At 38.0% G+C, this 17,527-nt stretch overlaps 1 protein-coding gene across 1 annotated transcript; it reads left to right on the top strand.

The window, feature by feature from the left end:
• The first annotated feature begins 576 nt into the window (after nt 1–576).
• LOC117204661 (forkhead box protein D3-like) lies at nt 577–4,581 on the top strand. Its single transcript, XM_033442271.1, has one exon. It carries the CDS (start codon nt 1,910–1,912, stop codon nt 2,981–2,983), a length of 1,074 nt encoding a protein of 357 aa, XP_033298162.1. The 5' UTR covers nt 577–1,909; the 3' UTR covers nt 2,984–4,581.
• Nucleotides 4,582–17,527: the final 12,946 nt, after the last annotated feature.

Below are 17,527 nucleotides of genomic sequence, written 5' to 3'. Positions count from 1 at the left end.
ATTAATAAAATATTCCAAAACCGTACACCATCGTTCTACTGCTTCAAACATTATTTCATACTAATTCTCACGAAATCCTCTAAAAAAAGAATAACTTTTATCCTTACTTGAATTCCATCGATAAAATATTCGAAATCTCTCCGCCATTGTAACACCATACCGATGTTGCATATGTCAAGATATTTCTCATGGAACCTCTGCAAAATTCACTAAAAACAAATCCATCCGTTTCTCAATCCCACTAACGAAATATTCTCAATTGCTGATTCACATCCAAACTCTACCAATAAAATATTCCAAAAGTCGCTTCTACGCTGTCACATCAATCGAACCTTTCTCATGATTTACTTAAATCAAACCTCTACAAAATTTCAAAAAGCATTTCACCCTTCCTCGAACTCACCGACAAAATATCCAAATCCTTTACCAGACATTCACCCCATAACCCTCGTGCATAAGAACCAAAGGCAACACGTCTACACTGCGGAAGTTGCAGGTGAGCGAGAACATTTGAAAACGGGTATCGATACCTCTAGAGAGAGAAAGAGAGAGAGAGAGAGAGATGGGGGAGGGAGAATCTGTACAGGCAGGTTCTATTAGTACGTAACGCCTGGTCCTTTTGCCGTGCCGCTCAAAGCAAAGCAGCCCCCGGAGTGTTACAATTTCGCCCTCTCTCTACCCCTCCAGGTCCGCCTCGAAAGTCCCTTTATCTATCCCGCTATTTTCCTAACTCCGACGTCCCCTCCGGGGGTTTCTCCTCGTTCGTGGTGACGACAACGATTCCTCTTCTCTCCTGAAGGAGGATGTGGAGGGAGCGCGCCGGATCCGCCGGAATACCGGCCGTTGGAGGGGTGGTAGAGCCGGAGCACTACCGCCACCCCTTCATCCCCTTTTTACGAGAGGTTGAAATGCCCGCCCATTGGTCCGCCCATGTAGGACCAAAGCAGTCACTTCGAATCAATTCGACCTACGATTTCGCCTCGTAGACGGTCCTACACGGCGCTGGCACACTCGCAACCGCGCATCATAAGCTTCGACCGCATTTCGTACACCTAACCTCGTCAAACGTGATTTATCGCGTAGAAACGCTCGCTCATGGACTCTCTCGATAATCGACACCTAGTGCGGCTACTGTGTCCTCCGGCAATTGACGATTGAAATTTATTCGAACAGTTGGAAGAATCGTTGTTGTTTTCCACTTTCCTTGTGATTTATTTTCATTTTCTTTTTTCATCGTGTCGGATTTGAACCGAGAGTGATCCTGTAACGAGAGATTGGTTACATCGAACAAGGGAGAAGTGACTTGTTGTTGGAAACTGATAGATTAGGGAGATCGTAGTATTTTAGGGAAAGTCGAAGCGTGCTCGATGAGGGGGCATGAGGGGCAATCGTGATGGTTAGCGAATATCGCAAGATCGTTAGCGATAAAGTGGAGTGCGTCACTGGCAGCCGTCATCCTTGAGATAGAGTGAGTGGGTGACACGGAGAAGAAGAGTAAAAAGAAAAATGCTCGTTATCGTTGTGGAAACAAACTATTAGCGTAAGATAACAATTCGTACGGAGCTCGTGTGTGTGACAGTTGCCTCGCGAAAACATGTCGAAAGAGAAATGCTCGCGCGATTTCGTTCAGTGCTTTTGAACATCGACGGATAACCTACATTTATACCTCGTTAAAAAATTTAAGAAGAACAAACGAAAGAATATTTCAAGAGAGCGCAGGAAGTACACATTAGCGCGTACAAATATTCACGAAAGCGATCCCTCGTCGGTGAAATAAGACAAGAACACCATGAGCATGAACAACAACGAGTATCTTCACCTATTTCCAAAGAACCAGAGAAACTAAAGTTTCCAAAAAAAAAAAAAAACAGAAAAAAATAGGCTTAAATGTGCCCATGAAGCGATCACGATGGAACCGCGTGGGATGATGATGTCGAATCTGTCGTGCGACGGCTGCGCGGACAGCGACCGCGACTCTGACAGCAGCAGCATGATCGTGGACCCGGTGAGTCTGGACAAAAACGACCTGTCACCGTCCCAGTCATCGTCCAGCCCAATCATCTCGAGTTCTCCAGTCCCGCCAACCACCGCGTCCTCCAGAAACCGTGGTGGAAGTCGCAGCAAGAAGAACTACTCGATGATGTCGGCCAACAGTCAACAAAAGAACAACTCGTCCGGCCAAGCATCGTCCTATAGCAACGACAAGATGTCCTCGTCTTTGATCAAGCCACCTTATTCTTACATAGCTCTCATTACAATGGCGATTCTTCAGTCGCCACAAAAGAAACTGACATTGAGTGGAATCTGCGAGTTCATCATGTCACGGTTCCCTTATTACCACGACAAGTTCCCGGCCTGGCAAAACTCTATCAGACACAATCTGTCCCTGAACGATTGTTTCATCAAGATACCACGTGAGCCAGGAAATCCTGGAAAAGGGAATTACTGGACCCTAGACCCATTGGCCGAGGACATGTTCGACAATGGGAGCTTCTTGCGTCGCAGAAAGAGGTACAAGAGGCCTCCGCCGCATTATGTGCTCCGAGACAGGGCGATTATGGCGACCTTTGCCATTTGCGGCGATCGAGGACCTTGCCCTGGCGGCGGCGGTGGTCATCCCGGTGCTCTGACCTATCCAAGCGCCGCGTATCTGTCTCCGCCACCCGGTCTGCCCCTGCTCGACTTCTCCCCGTCGACCTTGGAAGCTCTGAAGCTTGGCGGCTTCCTGGAACCGCCTCCACCACTGTACAAACCGGTACCGATCACGGCTCCGCCGATCAGACAAATCGACCCTGCGCCAACGAGGACCACCACGATACCGAGCAGCCATCCGCCGGCTGACAAGAAGAGGAACTTCAGTATTGACGCTCTGATCGGTAAACAGGCGGCAAACGATCAGAATTGTGGCGGGCTGTTGGATCTCAGCCCGTCGGAGCATAGGGAGATCAGGAGTCAGGCGTCGGCTTTCTCTCCTCTCGTTTAGAGGATTTGTTTGATCGAGTTTTTCGAGATTCTTTCTGACTGGCACTCTGCATTGGCCGGATCTCCGTTAAAATCTCGGTTTTTCTTGGAGATTCCGGTTTTCGGAGAAGATTGCAGTTTTTTCAAGGGAACTTCAGTGGACAGGCAAGGAGAGACGGTGGAGAATGTTTTCGACATTTGTGATGGATTTTGGGTGACGAAGAAGCGGTTACAGACTGTAAAGGTGAATGGAAGGGAAGAGGAAAATTTATAGAAAAGAACATTGGAGGAGCAAAGAATTTTTCACTTCCGCGTTATTATCAGAAATCAAAAGTATAATATGTGGAAGAACAGTGATACGTACTATGAAGAGTGATAAAATAGCTAGATACCAAAAGAAGAGAAGCGACGGAATCAAAGATTTCAACTTCGACAAGCACTTGTGTAAAAAAGAACAAGAAAAAAAGAAGAGAGAGAGAGAGAGAGAGAAGAACGAACGGACAAAAGAACGAGTCGAGATAATTGTAAAAAGGTGTAGTGCAATAGTGTAGTGGTTTAAGTACGAGAAAAGATCCCCTTTGGTCGTGTCGAAACGATTCTTAGCGACTGTACGGCGTCGTCACGAACAATCGATTCCTCGCGAATCGAACTTCATAATTTTCCATCCTCTCTGTTTCAACCCCGTTTATTTTCACATATTTTTTCTTTCCTCCGTGCTCTATTCTTAGCCGGAGGCTTCTTAAACGATAGATTAATATCTCGGCACTGTAAATATACACACGTACACACGTATACACACGTATGCAAACGAACAGACACATGCACACGCACATCCTCGAACAAATCTTTGCTCAGCTTTCTATTGTTTGCGCGAGTGTGAGAGAAAAAGAGAGAATGCGCGAGTGAAAGGGTAGGAGAGGGTGGCAGAGAGCGATAGAGAGGGGAGGTCAGTTCTCTTCATCGGATTTAATGTAAAGCTCGGGCCGGGTTTTCGGTCAAGTAGACGTTTTAGTGTACATAGCGTTGTACGAAAAAAATAAAAAGAAATACACACACATATAGGGGATGCTCGCGTTCCGTACTACGAAACATATTCGTGTACCTTTGATTCTCGTGTTCGATCCTCGATACGGGAGGTTTTCATAGCGAAAACGCGTGCAACGATTCGCAAAGATCGAGCCTTATCGAGTTTTATTGTCTTACGAAACTGCACATCTTTAACCGGCGTGCGAGTAACGCGAGCTTTGAAACACAAATCCTTTCGTTTCTCTGGTTTATTAGGAAACGATTTACGCGGAGAAACTTTGGACTAATCGACTTGATACACTGTTCGAAACATTAGATTGGCAAACTAATGGTCGATTCGTGTCTGTATTGGTTATTTTTGTTTATTCGGCCAAGAACAATTCGTTGTCAGTTATATGCAAGTTTTTTTTTTTTTTTAGTAATTTACTGCCTCGTTTACATCTTAGAAAACATCGGAGCGCTTTGAAAAATGTAGATTATCTGGAAGCAAAATTTTGCGACGAAGATTTTCGAAAAGCTCGAAAATGTAGGAATACGTGGCAATAAATTCGAGGAATGGATAAAAAAATAATAAAATGTTAGTTTTTAATTCAATTGGATTCTTTGGAATTACTTGCAACGTACAAGAATGGATACCATTGTTCATATTGGAATTATCTCAATATTATTCTTATTGTGAAAGACTTGCACCGATAAATTTTTATTTAAAGATACACGAACATAATGGCATGCTATTCTAAGAAGTGTAATCCTCATCGCGATAGAGGAACAATAATCATTGCCATAGTTACGTAATGAACACAGACACATTTCAATCCATTTATTTGCCATTTATTGCACAGCAACCTAACAATTAGAAGATTGGCGATATTTTGAGAGCTGCTTCATCGTTTGATGAGGTTTTTAGCGGTTTCACGAGATTAAACGTTACATTACGAAATCTTTGTTTTTCTCTTTTATAATTAACTCTTTTTTCCGAGCAGTGTATGAAGCAGACATTGATGTAAGATCATAATGGTCCGAATCCTTTAAAATTTCTTTAGAAATTAAATGCTACTGTACAAATGTTTATTCCAAAGAATTAATTATTTATATAAAATCGAAGATACAGACGGAGGAGATCGAAGGAAAATCGAAGATTTCGGCGAAGTGAACTTTCCAATTTCAAATATATCAACACCAGAAAGTTGCCAGATACACTGCAAAATCAATTACGACTTAAGAAACATGTTTCCGAAAGTACCATTACGCAATCTATTGGGAAATTAATAAACAAATCAAATTGCCAATATCACAAGTGTAATTCGCACAACTCTCAACCGAAATTCTTTTCTATTCGCCGTACTAAGACACAAGTCACATAAAGAATACTTTATACTGTAGGAAATTATAATTGAGGGGTTGAAATCGCAAATGACTCGTAAACGTTAGAAGATTTTCCATAGAAAAAATATTCGCTTCTATTAATTTTACCATTTGCACAATTTATCACGCCTGGACATTATAGACTTTCAGCGTTTATCAATTTAATAAATTTAGAAAAAGAATAAATTGCGTATCAGGAATTGTTTTTCATTAGTTACATTTTATTTGTATTACAAATTCGTCTACGCTATTCTTCTATCTTTTAAAGACGATTGATTTACGATCACAGCTCTAGAAGCTACAATAAACTATTTTAATACCGATAACTTTCCTCTTCTTATTCTACGTGAAATTTATATTTCCTCTTAATAGAAAAATCGACTTGGACCTTTTGTTGGTACTAACGTCATTTGTCGTTTCAATTCCTCAAATAGAGGTTTTAATTGCGCAATGACACACAGCGAAGAGAAATATTTCTTTGGAAATTTTTCTCGTTCGCTGTTCGATGAAAGATTTTCCATAACAGATTTTCAAAAGAAGACAATTACGCGCAAATAATAGGAGAAAGGAAGGAAGAAATGCGAAACGACAGTTCGACGGAAATTCGTCGACGATTTTTAATACAGAAACAGCGTGTTTGAGTCTGTTTTCGAGCGTTTTTAAACGTGCATAAGACGCATGTGCAGGGATCCACGGGAAAAGAGAATGGAATAATTTACAATTAATCCCTGCAAAGATACGCATCCATGACGATTACGTATGTGTTGGTCTACGCGTGTACATACCAGCCACTAGTGAATTTTCCTCGAACGTGTACGATGACGATTGTCAGATAAGAATTATTGCAGGAGAACGTAACAGCGCAGCGTAACATTTGTGCAACGAATCCGGTCGCATTTGTATTTCGTTGATCGAAAAACAGGTTAAGTATGTTTAGGAATTTCGTTAATCAAATACCAACTGGATTTTTATCCAACGACGCTATAGTTTGGTTCTTACAATTGTTTAGAAATATTCTAACGAATAAAAGTATCGAACGATATGTACAAATTGCTAGTCTGCTTTTATTAACGCGTCCCGTGCCGTGGAGAATAGATAATTTGTAATTAGAAAGTTTGGAAATTCTATAATTTAATTAATTAATTTCAAGGAGTAAATTGAAAAACTTGATATTTAATGTAATATTGAAGATAATATAATGGGGAATAACATCGAAAAGAATTTAGAAGTATTGGAAGATACTTCATGGTATCTAAGAATGGTATTCAAAATCGCTCAAAGAGATCTAAAAATACTATTCGACATTATCCTATGAAGGTTTTCAGGGATACGATAGCAAACGATATTTTTCAAGCATTGAAGAAGTATTCAAGAATAATATTCAAAGTTATTCAAGAGTATCAAATAAAATATACTATTTGAAAACGTTGAAAAATGAAGGATATCCGAGAATATACAGAAACATTTAACAATTATATTCAATGATACTGTTCAATGATACGAAGAAATAGTGTTAGGAAGCATTGAAAACCTTTGAAGAATAATATTTAAAAATACTCAAAATCATTCAATTATGAATATACAATATCGTGAAGCACTCAAAGATATTCAAGGAGAATATTCAAAGTACTCGTCGAATAACAAAGATATTACTTTATCGGTATGCTTCGTATCTTCGCCTGCTTTTCTGCGTTTCATTTCAAGATCAAACCCCGTAGAATACTCTTCTCCGGTGAATGAAAATGGAATACGTGTGACCCGCATGGCACGTGACGCGTTAAACCAGAAGCAACAACGAGACGTTCGTTCGTTTTCTATTCGTTTCAAGGCTCCTTATTTTCGTTATCGTTCTCGTTTATGTAGATCTGATTACACAGCCGATTCGTGCGTGTTTTCAAGTCGTGTGAACGATGCACGTCGTGATAACGAAAATCATTGTTCTAATAGCGAAGCTGGCGACTCCTTCGGGAAAAATAAATCTCCGACACATCGACATCCAAAGAATGATCCAACAACGTAAAATAGAGAAAAGTTGATCTTCTGCAACAAATATTTTCGAAATGTGAAATAGTTTCTACCGATATATATTGAAAATTATCTGCGTAATTTGTGATACATGACGCTTCATTATCTTATTCATAGATTTTCTTTGTCAGGAGAATTGTTGCTTCTAAATTTGTTCCAGCGTTAGATTAAAATTCTGACTTTAATCTGACGCATCCGCAACATAAAATTCTTCACATCGATGCTGGAAAAATGTCTGATCGAGAACGTGTTCCATTGGTAATGCATTAGCCCTCTATAACCGACATGTTTGCTTAGCAGATTGACAAATTCTTAATTGATTTCTGATTTCGATCAGAAAATTTGGAAGTAGCGTACAGTCGAATAGCGACGTGAAATGTTCGTTTTCATCAAATAAAACATCGTCATTCTCTATTGTATTCTTCATGTCGAAGACTGGTGATACTGGAAGAAATTTTGGAAAATCAACGACACAGATTGATAATATAATTTAACTAACCCCTGAATGGGGAAAGACGAGTGGATTCGTCAAGATTACCGATTCCTTCGACATAGTAATTTCTACGTTCAAACGTGCTTTATCCATCTACGTATCGTTTTAGAAACAAATTATGTCATGTGTATATTTACGAGGACTGAGACCGACCAAATTTCAATTGATTTTCTCTATTGTTACAGAAGTAATAATATATAGAAGACATGATAGGCATAATTATAGAAATTTCTAATTAACACTAGAACTACCACATCAGTCAAATCGACTGGTTTTACAATTTTATTTTAATATTCCTACTTCATGTTATATTTTTTTCCTCGGAATAATGTAATGACTTTTGCAACGATAACTAAAAGAATAATATAATGAATTTTATTTTGTTTTTTATGTATTCAGACTGAGAATAATTTTGTATCAAGGCTACTTATACCAATACCAGTGAAAATGACTGGTACTTGTCAAAGTGTAAAAGGGTCCTGCAATCTGTTTATCGAACCCCAATTAACCAGTTTCCTCGTTTTCTACAATTTGCCACACGTTCTTTAAATTTTTACCGCGTATCATTCAATATGATGATATCGGTTATCAGGAAAATTCACAGCACTCAAAATGACTGGTTCTACAATTTTATAAAAGTGTGAACCCTCCTTTAGATCGATCATGGTCCCAGATGGATTAACAATACCAAAAATGTACTACATGACATGGAATTGCTTCTGTAAGAAAGTAATAAATCATTAACTATAAAAATATTCTATTATTATGTATTTTTTAAAAACCAGTCATTTTGATTGTTTTTGATACCAGTAGCTTCATGTTAACTACCGATAGTTCTAGTGTTAAGAGACGATTCGATTAACAGGTTGATATCGTGTAAATACAACTTTGGCCAGAGAACGACTAGGTCCAAATACAAATGGAAAAACGAATTACATTTCGTGAAAATTCGTTTTGCCATTGCGAAGAGAATAGGCAGAAGAGCTTCAGTAAAATCATTTCACGCAAAAATACATGGAATTGTACGTAGCTGGTATTATAGGTGAAGGATGATAGATACAGCGTTTGAGAATCTAGGTGAAGAATCTGAAACATTGAAACGGATCTTTTACATGTTACAGCAGAATGATAAATAGAATAGAAATTCGAAAACACAAGTGCACGAGTACGCAAGATCCGAGTGTCTCGGTGTTATAGAGGGTTAAGCATTCTGCGAGCAGAGGAGCAGACATTTCACGAGATTTCATAGATTCCGTTCGATCTGTGTCAGTTAAAAGAAGGGAAAGATCGATAGAGCCGAGGAAAACACCGATTCTAAACCGTATTGTCGACGTTTGGGTACAAAACGATTTACTCGATAGTCTTTTATACTTGGACAAATTCACAGCCGATCGATCTAGAGTTGTAGAGATTTTTAATGTTAAGTTAAATGTATCATATAAATAGTCGATCGCGAGTGTTATTCATTTCTTTTTCCTCTCGTGTAAAAACAAGACGAAACAAGATGAAAAGAAATGGAGACGAGAGTAAGAAAATGAAAGAAAGAAGTGACAGTTTCGAGAACGATTCAGAATTATTATTCGAACGCTGTATATTTTACTAATCTTGTCGATTCTGAACTGTCGTGTGTTAAGGTATTGTGACGAAAGTAAAGCGGTACGTCTGTTTGTTCCTTTACTAAAATAAGTACCGATGCTATAATGTATGTTTAGTTATAGGTTGCCGTTACCACTTGTCTCTGTAGATTTAGTAAGTATTATACGTGTCAAGATGATAGATTTATAATAACGTGTAATAATGTCAACAATAAAGTACTGTTAAGTATAAAAGAAATCGTATCCGCTTCATTCTTCGTTCTTGTGGAATAACGTCTTTGAGAGGTGGAAGGCTACTGTATAAATCGATTTACGAACATTTATAATCTGTTCCATTTCGAAAAAAAAGCTATCGGATTTAAAAAGTTTCATTATGAAAATGTGTTAGAGTCGATTGTATCATTAAAATTTTCATCGTAAGGTTAATGAATTTCGAGCAAATTACGGAATTCTTTTTTATTGGAATAATATTGCGTTACGATGTTGTTTATAAAATTTCACGAGAAATTAGGAATTCGATGGGAAAATACTTTGGGGTTAATATTTACGTAGATAATTCGATATTGGTTCGATTTATGGTTTAGTAAAAAAAAAAAGAAAAAGAATGGTAAAAATATTGTATTTTGTTGGATGTTCTCGTTACAAATGTTTCACTGTATTGTGTTTAATATCAGCCAAGTTTCTTGAATTAGAGATTTCCCTATTTTCCTTTAACAACAAGGACATCAAATATTATTACGTTAATTTGCCTTTTGACGAACTAACAATTAGTCTAATAGGGCGATATTGCTTAAATGAAACAAAATTAACCTTCTGTATTCTACTGGCACCGTTACGGTAACATTGATAACGTGAGAATTGCTTCTCGCATTCTTCTCGCTGATATAAAATGGAAAAGCAAAAGAGACGTACCATAGAAATAAATTTTAAACAATAAAAATAACAACGTATAAAGAAATTTATAAACGTTTATTACATTTTTTCTTCCGATACAAACTTTTTTAATTTAAAAAACTTCACTGGATTTGTTGGTCTATTATATCTACCATTGAAATTTTCAAGGCAGAAGGTTAAAAAGATAATTATTTGAATGAAATGAAAGACGCGAACTAGTAATAAAAGAACTGAGAAATGAAAATCGACGAAATATACAATGAAGATATACATACTACTTTTTTGCTTAGATAATGTTTTAAAATAATTTTTTTTAATAGTTTGTATGGTGATATCGAAATAAGAAAGGACAATGAAACGAGGAAAATGTGGGAACATAGCGGAGTAAATAAATGAGAAGAGAATTTAGAGGACAGACGTTTAATGTTAAAAAACATGGAAAGATATTTAAAGATAATATTTTACATTGATTAGATTTTTATGTGCCTAAAAAGTGAAAAATATTTTTAACATACTTTCACTGTTTGTATTGTATCCGAGAGAATTCTTTTTAATTTGAAAATTAAAACACACGTTGTCACACACTTCGGACGACTACTACTATATTTTATCTTCCAAATTTTACTGGTATTCATTATTGAAGAATTCCGTATGGAATGTCACATATTTACAATATTTACTCATAAAAGTAAGCCGATATTTTACGCTTCCAATAAGGTAAAAAATTTATAAAATTCTGCTTCAGCGATTTATATATCCAAGTTTAAACACTAAGATTAATATCTTTGCTAAAAGATGATTCTCAGTTACATCAGTTGAAAAAGTAGACAAAAAATCAATCAATCGTACAATAAAATCTACCATATAATATTATCTTTCTCTTTATCAGGTTCATAAATTTAATTGAAACCTATGCTATCCTTTACTTACCGATCAACACTGGAAAAAATCAATGAAAATTCCACCAATCGTCTAAGCTAACTTACAATTACCTAACTCAACTAAATTCGCGCACCGAAACCTGCGTTAAAACATAATTTTGTTACATCCATTTACCGACGTGATTTGAAGTTTCACAAATAATTTTATAATAAAATCGATACAGTATCGATTGAAACCACCATCCGGTACCAAGCTCCCAAATCCAATTACAGTTTCCGAATCAATCAATTCTACAATAAAATCTATCATATAATATCATTTCCTTTAATCAGGTTCACCAATTTGTAATAAAAACCTCTGCTATCCCTTTTTCCATGTCAATTTGAAGATAGACAAAAGATGGAGTAATTTTCCAGTGAAACTCATCAGCCACCAATCCGACCGATAAAATCATCCCGTATATGCCAGATTTCCACGTGTGACCGAAGAAATTTTGGAAAGAAAAGACTCATCCAGAACTCATCTCCCGTCGCAGCAGGTACCGTCGCTCGATCGATTCTCTATTAGTGTGTGCCGTGTCGTGTAACGAATCTCTTTCCCATCGGCCTAATTGTCGACTACTGGCACGTTATTTACTCGAACGAGCGTGGAATAATGAAAGGGAACGTATCGCCTCCTCCATTTCTGTGTACGATGAGAGATCGGCGATGATCCAAGCGACACACCTCCGAACGCCACGTATCCGTGGCGACAATGCAAACCGAAACAAACACTTGGCGGCACGTGACCGCCACGTGTCGGCCAGGATATATTACATTCCGAATACACACACACTTGACGAACGATTAAAGGGGTGTACACGGCCGAGGAACCACGATCGTGACAACGATGAACACGCCGCCGGCCCTTTTCTTCTTCCTACTTCGACCGATGAGAGCCACCGATACCTCGGATACTCGAGTTTCAAACCTACGTAAACGGTAACATTCTCTGTGCTGAAGTTCGGATCGGCTTGGAGTTTGAAGTAGTCGATGAACGGCGGGAGATTGTACGAAGTTTGGGACCTTCAAGTATTTTCTTCATTTTTCGGAGAATTTTTTTTCTCGTTCGTAGACTTTTTCATAGGTTTGACGATGTTTGAGTATTCTTTTATTTCTTGGTGAGATTTCTCTTCATTTTATGATCTTTGGGTTTGACGACGTTTGAGTATTGTTTATGGTTGTTTGATTTAGTCTTTGATGTATTTTCTTCTCGTTTCTGGCACATATGACGATGTTTAAGTTTTGTACTATTTACCTTTACTATTTACTAAAATTTATATAACGAAGATATTTCGCGAATGAGTAATAACACGTAAATTCTAGGCACTACTATTATCTAATTCTGCATTCAAAAAATGCTTGTGTATGCATTTGAAATAATGTACTAACAAAGATTGGAATAATCCATCATTATCAGTTGCACTAAACAAACATTTTCAAGGCATAGCTTGCCTGCATTATATCAATCTAATCATTAAACGTGATAACAGTCTTCAATGGTAAACAGTATACGTATATCGGTAAAATTGAAATAAAAACATCCTATGCAAATTCTCTGACTATACGTAATATATTAGCCAAATGGTACTGTAAAAAGTAACATTTATTAAATTAGACCAAACAAATAACGCTAATATAAAACTCTTAATAAAATATAATATCTCCTACCGTCACTACCTAATGAATTATAAATTGAAATATATTAAACAGAAGTAAATTAAATCTAAATAGAAACATCCTATCAATTCTATAAAATTGATAAATTATTATCATGAATTATTGTTCAAGTAGTACCACGAAAAATAACATTCACTAAATTATAACGACAATATACCGTGTAGTATGGAAATTTTCCAAAATATAATATCGTTCTACCTCGACCCTGAATTTAAAACGTCACCGTACGATTTATGATGCGTTATCGTTCACGGTTCGGTGTTTATCTATGTGCAACAAGGTAGAGATAGTGCAACAATAATTGTCTGCTCGATCGACGTTAGTGTCGGCGAGGCAACGCGTACGGCGGGTTCTATAAATGTTCACGTCGTATCACGAGGAATGAATGCTCATGAACGAAGGAGTAGTCGGAGGAAAAGAAAGAAATAACTTTCCATCGGGTAAAAGGCGCTAGTTTGTGCTCCTCACGTATGACTTTATTTCTTCTGGATGTTTCTATGAATACACCAGGAAAATCTTTTCCTACGTACGGCCATTGTCAACCATTTTATCTACTATTTCATAACTATCGTGCCTCCTCTGTTTACCATCGAGTTTAATTATTTAAGAAATTTATTACGATATTTATCGCAGAAGGAATAATTGTTGTTTGAATACCGTTGTTAGATTGTTTAGTAGCGAAGATAATTTTTATGAAAAAAGAAAAGAAAAGAATTGGAGAGCAGGATAATCGTAAGAAAAAATGCAATATGATACGATGTTAAGGGAATTGTTATGCATCGAAGTCTATAGTTAACATTGAGCAATAAAAATAAATTGTATGATTTCAAATTAGAATTTTTCGACGCTTGCCATCGACTGCCAAATTATAAACGATTGCATAAAGTAAGAGAGAAAATTTTCAGAACTGAAATCGCAGAGCAAGAGAGTACGCGAGGAAAGTCCGTATTAAGCTTAAAACTCACAAAAACGGATGCCTGCGACAAAATTGTCGAAGAAAATAAGATAAAGAAATGAGAAAATGATTCAGTAGATGAAACAACGAAACAAGGAAAAAATATCGCGCAGAAAAAGACTAGAGGTTGAAAAGAGAAAGAACAGTACTAAATACATGGAAAATGCTGAAAATGAGATCCTACGATAAAATTGCCGAAGAATGGAAAGAGGAAAGGAAATCAGAAAATGATCGAAAGTTAAAACGAGGAGAAAATTATCGTGTGGAAAGAGGCTGGAGGTTAGAGCAGAGTGAGAAAGGAATTAAAAACGCGTGTATAGAAGCGGTGGGGTGGTGGAACAGGCTCGAAAAGCTGGCTCGGTCTGGCTGTTTTCGTCACGATCGAGGAATGTAATATCGTCACCCCAAGCGACAAGAGTTGCCTTCGAGAGTATCGTCGTTTAGAATAGCGTGACGGGGGATGTGGGGGCCTGGATTAAACTGCAATGAAAATCCACTCATTTTCTACTCCCTTCGCTTTCCTTCGCGTTCCACTCTGCGCAGACACGCCTGCATCCAGCCGGGTAAACAAGATATTACCTTCATACCTGCCTTCCTCCCTCGTTCTATCTCTGATCGTTGTGACTTTTAGCCGGGAACTCGTTACTAATGAACTCGTCGATATGTATTTCAAAGCAAAAATATAATACTATGTAACGTGAGAATCATTCGTATCAGTGCATCGATTTGCATCAATCGTATCAGACGTGAGTGTTTTATTATATCAGGTTAGTGGTACGTATGAAACGTTTGCTCTTTTTTCAAATGGAACATTAACTACGTGTAATTTCTTCGTCAAATGATCAAAATATCATATATTAATATTTTTATGTTAATTACATTATACAAAGTGTCTGGTGATAGAATCGAGTAGGAGGTGATTCTACGTGAAAAAATAAATCAAAAATATAGAATAAATCTTTTTCGTAAGATGCTTCGTATTTGAGAAAAATAAATTTGAAAATGTGTGGTGCATGCGCGCTAGACCAATCCTTAACTGAACATGTTCAAATTTTATTTTCTCGAAAATGAGGCCTTAAATGGAAAAATTTTATTGCATATTTTCGACTTATTTTTTCGCGAAGAATCACTCCTTATTGGTTTGCACCACCAGTTACAAGACACCCTGTGTATTGTTAATGAAAGTATCGCTAATGAAACAAGTATATTGAGGGTGAAAATTTCCATTTGATGATTTAAAGCACTTTCTCAATAACTACTTGTTATCGAAACAATAAGTTATGATAGAAAGAAACATTTATTTATTGTGTTATAACATTTGAGTTTTGGATTAAATTAAATATAAAATTTCATACACCCCTAAGAATAATTTTTAATTATTTCGGAAACAAGCTTCATATGTACAATTATTTTAAAAATACGACTAAAGAAATATTTGAATCTTGCATTACCGAAATTGGAAACCTGCCATTTTGTTTGAATTGCATTTTAGATTTTAATTCTCTGAAAGAGAGTCCAAAATAACTAGTTAGAAATATAATATGTATCGCACAAAGGAAAATCTACAGTAAATGTGGGTTCACATCCACGTATATTTCCAACATTTTGCAAAAGAAAAGAACATAAAATGCCTCCGCATTTGATATGACATTCCCTGCATTTTATGAGTTGCACTTCGTCCCTGGTCTTTGAAGCTAACCGTAACAATAGAAAATCATCGAATCGAGTAAAAGGAAGTTTGAAAGAGTCCCAGTTGTTGCAACGTGTACGTTCCATACGACATTTCACGTATTCCATCGAATTAAGTCAATCATATATGATGATTTGATTAATAAAAATCTACGAAATAAGATAAACCTATAAAATAACTATGAAACAAAGTTCAAGAAAAGAAATCAATTAAATTGCAATGCATTAAACATTCGAATCTCAAATTCATCATTGTCTCTTGAGGAAATCCCTAAAATTTCTAGAATAAAAAACCGAAAAAGAGCAGAAAGAAACAAAGAAAAGAGGACATTCTGACTCTTTATCTCTCAGAAGAATCAATCTCCATGTAACATGCTGAGTATTACATCTGAAACTAATCATACCACACCCTCTGTCTACTCAACATCCACAACCCCAAAACCGCGAAACTTCGACTTCGTCATCATCTCTCGAGGAAACCATCAAAACCCGTCCAAAAAACGATGAAAAGAAGGAAGAGAAAGCACTTGAATGAAAAAGTCCAAAAATCTTTCTGTGGCACGTGAACCAACCAAAATCTTCGTCGTATTCCAAAACCAAGCGAATCCCAATCTACTTAACATCCACCGTTCTTCAACTCTCCGAAACCACACCACTCTACCGAGTTCCAAAGAAACCTTCAAAATCTACCAAAGCAAAAGAGCGAAGACAGAAAAGAAAAAATCACTCTGAAGTGCTCCAAAGGACTGAATCTTGCCGTGACTGGAGCAAGAAAAGAACGGCTACGCAAAGGGTTCCACCAACCACCAACCACCAACCAAAGAGAAACAGAGCGAGAGCGAGAGAGAGAGAGAGAGAGAGAGAAAGGGAGAGGGAGAGAAGGTATCCACACGCGACACGTCCTCCCGCGTGTGAAAGATTCCCGGCTGAAGCGGAGCTACTTCGCCTCATCCAGCGGAACAAGCAATGACCAATATTATGATAATTCCAGCCGCCCCCAGTCCGTCGCTGGTCGTTTTATCTCTCGCCACCTCGGCCATCCTCTCTCTTCCCTTCGCCCTGCCGTTTCAACTCCCTCGTTCCAACCCCTCGTTCGTCCTTTGGCAACATCAAGGTGCACGAGTCGCGAATATGGGCAGCCATATTTGAGGGTGCGGGCGTGGCTTTCCGGTTGCCCGGGGTAACCGGCGTCGGCGTTATCCCGATATCGACCTGGGAGCAACGAGAAGGGTGGCTAGGCTTCTGTCCGGGAGGGAAAATGTTATCACTGCTTTGTGGTGGCTAAGATAGCAACCCACTTTCCCTCTAACCCTTCTTCGTCCCTCCGCGGATCCTCATCACCTGCCACCCTCCGCCTCCGCCTTCCTCTGCCACCCTATTTTCTGCCTCTTGCCAACCGAGCTTCTCCTCCGGTTCGCGCTCTAGAACATCTTCCGCGACAAACGGGGAAAATACCGGGACAACGTGTTACCAGAGAACCCACCGCGATTTCCTTCGTTAGAGGCTGCGTCAGAGAACCGTAGACAGGCTTTGTGTTAAAGGCAGAATCGATGCGTATTCGAATCACAGCTTCGTCAATAGAGACGCTTCTTTTTTAAACAGATATTCTGTCCTCCGGGGGTTGAGACGCGTTAAACGTCTATTTATTTAGAAACGGAAAACAACTGAAGGTTTCGTCGCCGAATTTCCATTTCTGTGTATTTATGGGAAATTTAACCCTTTCACTGCTAAAACCGCGATAATACCTGCCGTGAAACGCGTGTCCGACTTCCGCATAGCGTACAATCAATTGATCGTAAAATTTATTCAGCACCGAGCGTCTTGTCTTGGAATGTATGTTCAGCAAGTGAAAAGAGTTAAAGGTACAAGAATGTAGAGAACACACGTGACAAGTAGATGGAGGACTTTTATGCGATTTCAGATT

Source organism: Bombus bifarius, unplaced genomic scaffold, assembly GCF_011952205.1.
Source record: "Bombus bifarius isolate JDL3187 unplaced genomic scaffold, Bbif_JDL3187 scf7180000007979, whole genome shotgun sequence".
NCBI classification, from domain to species: domain Eukaryota; kingdom Metazoa; phylum Arthropoda; class Insecta; order Hymenoptera; family Apidae; genus Bombus; species Bombus bifarius.
This window is presented reverse-complemented; position numbering and strand designations above follow the sequence as displayed.

Excerpts from the sequence above, each read along its gene's own strand:
- LOC117204661 (XM_033442271.1), top strand. The coding sequence starts at position 1,910 with ATGGAACCGCGTGGGATGATGATGTCGAATCTGTCGTGCGACGGCTGC.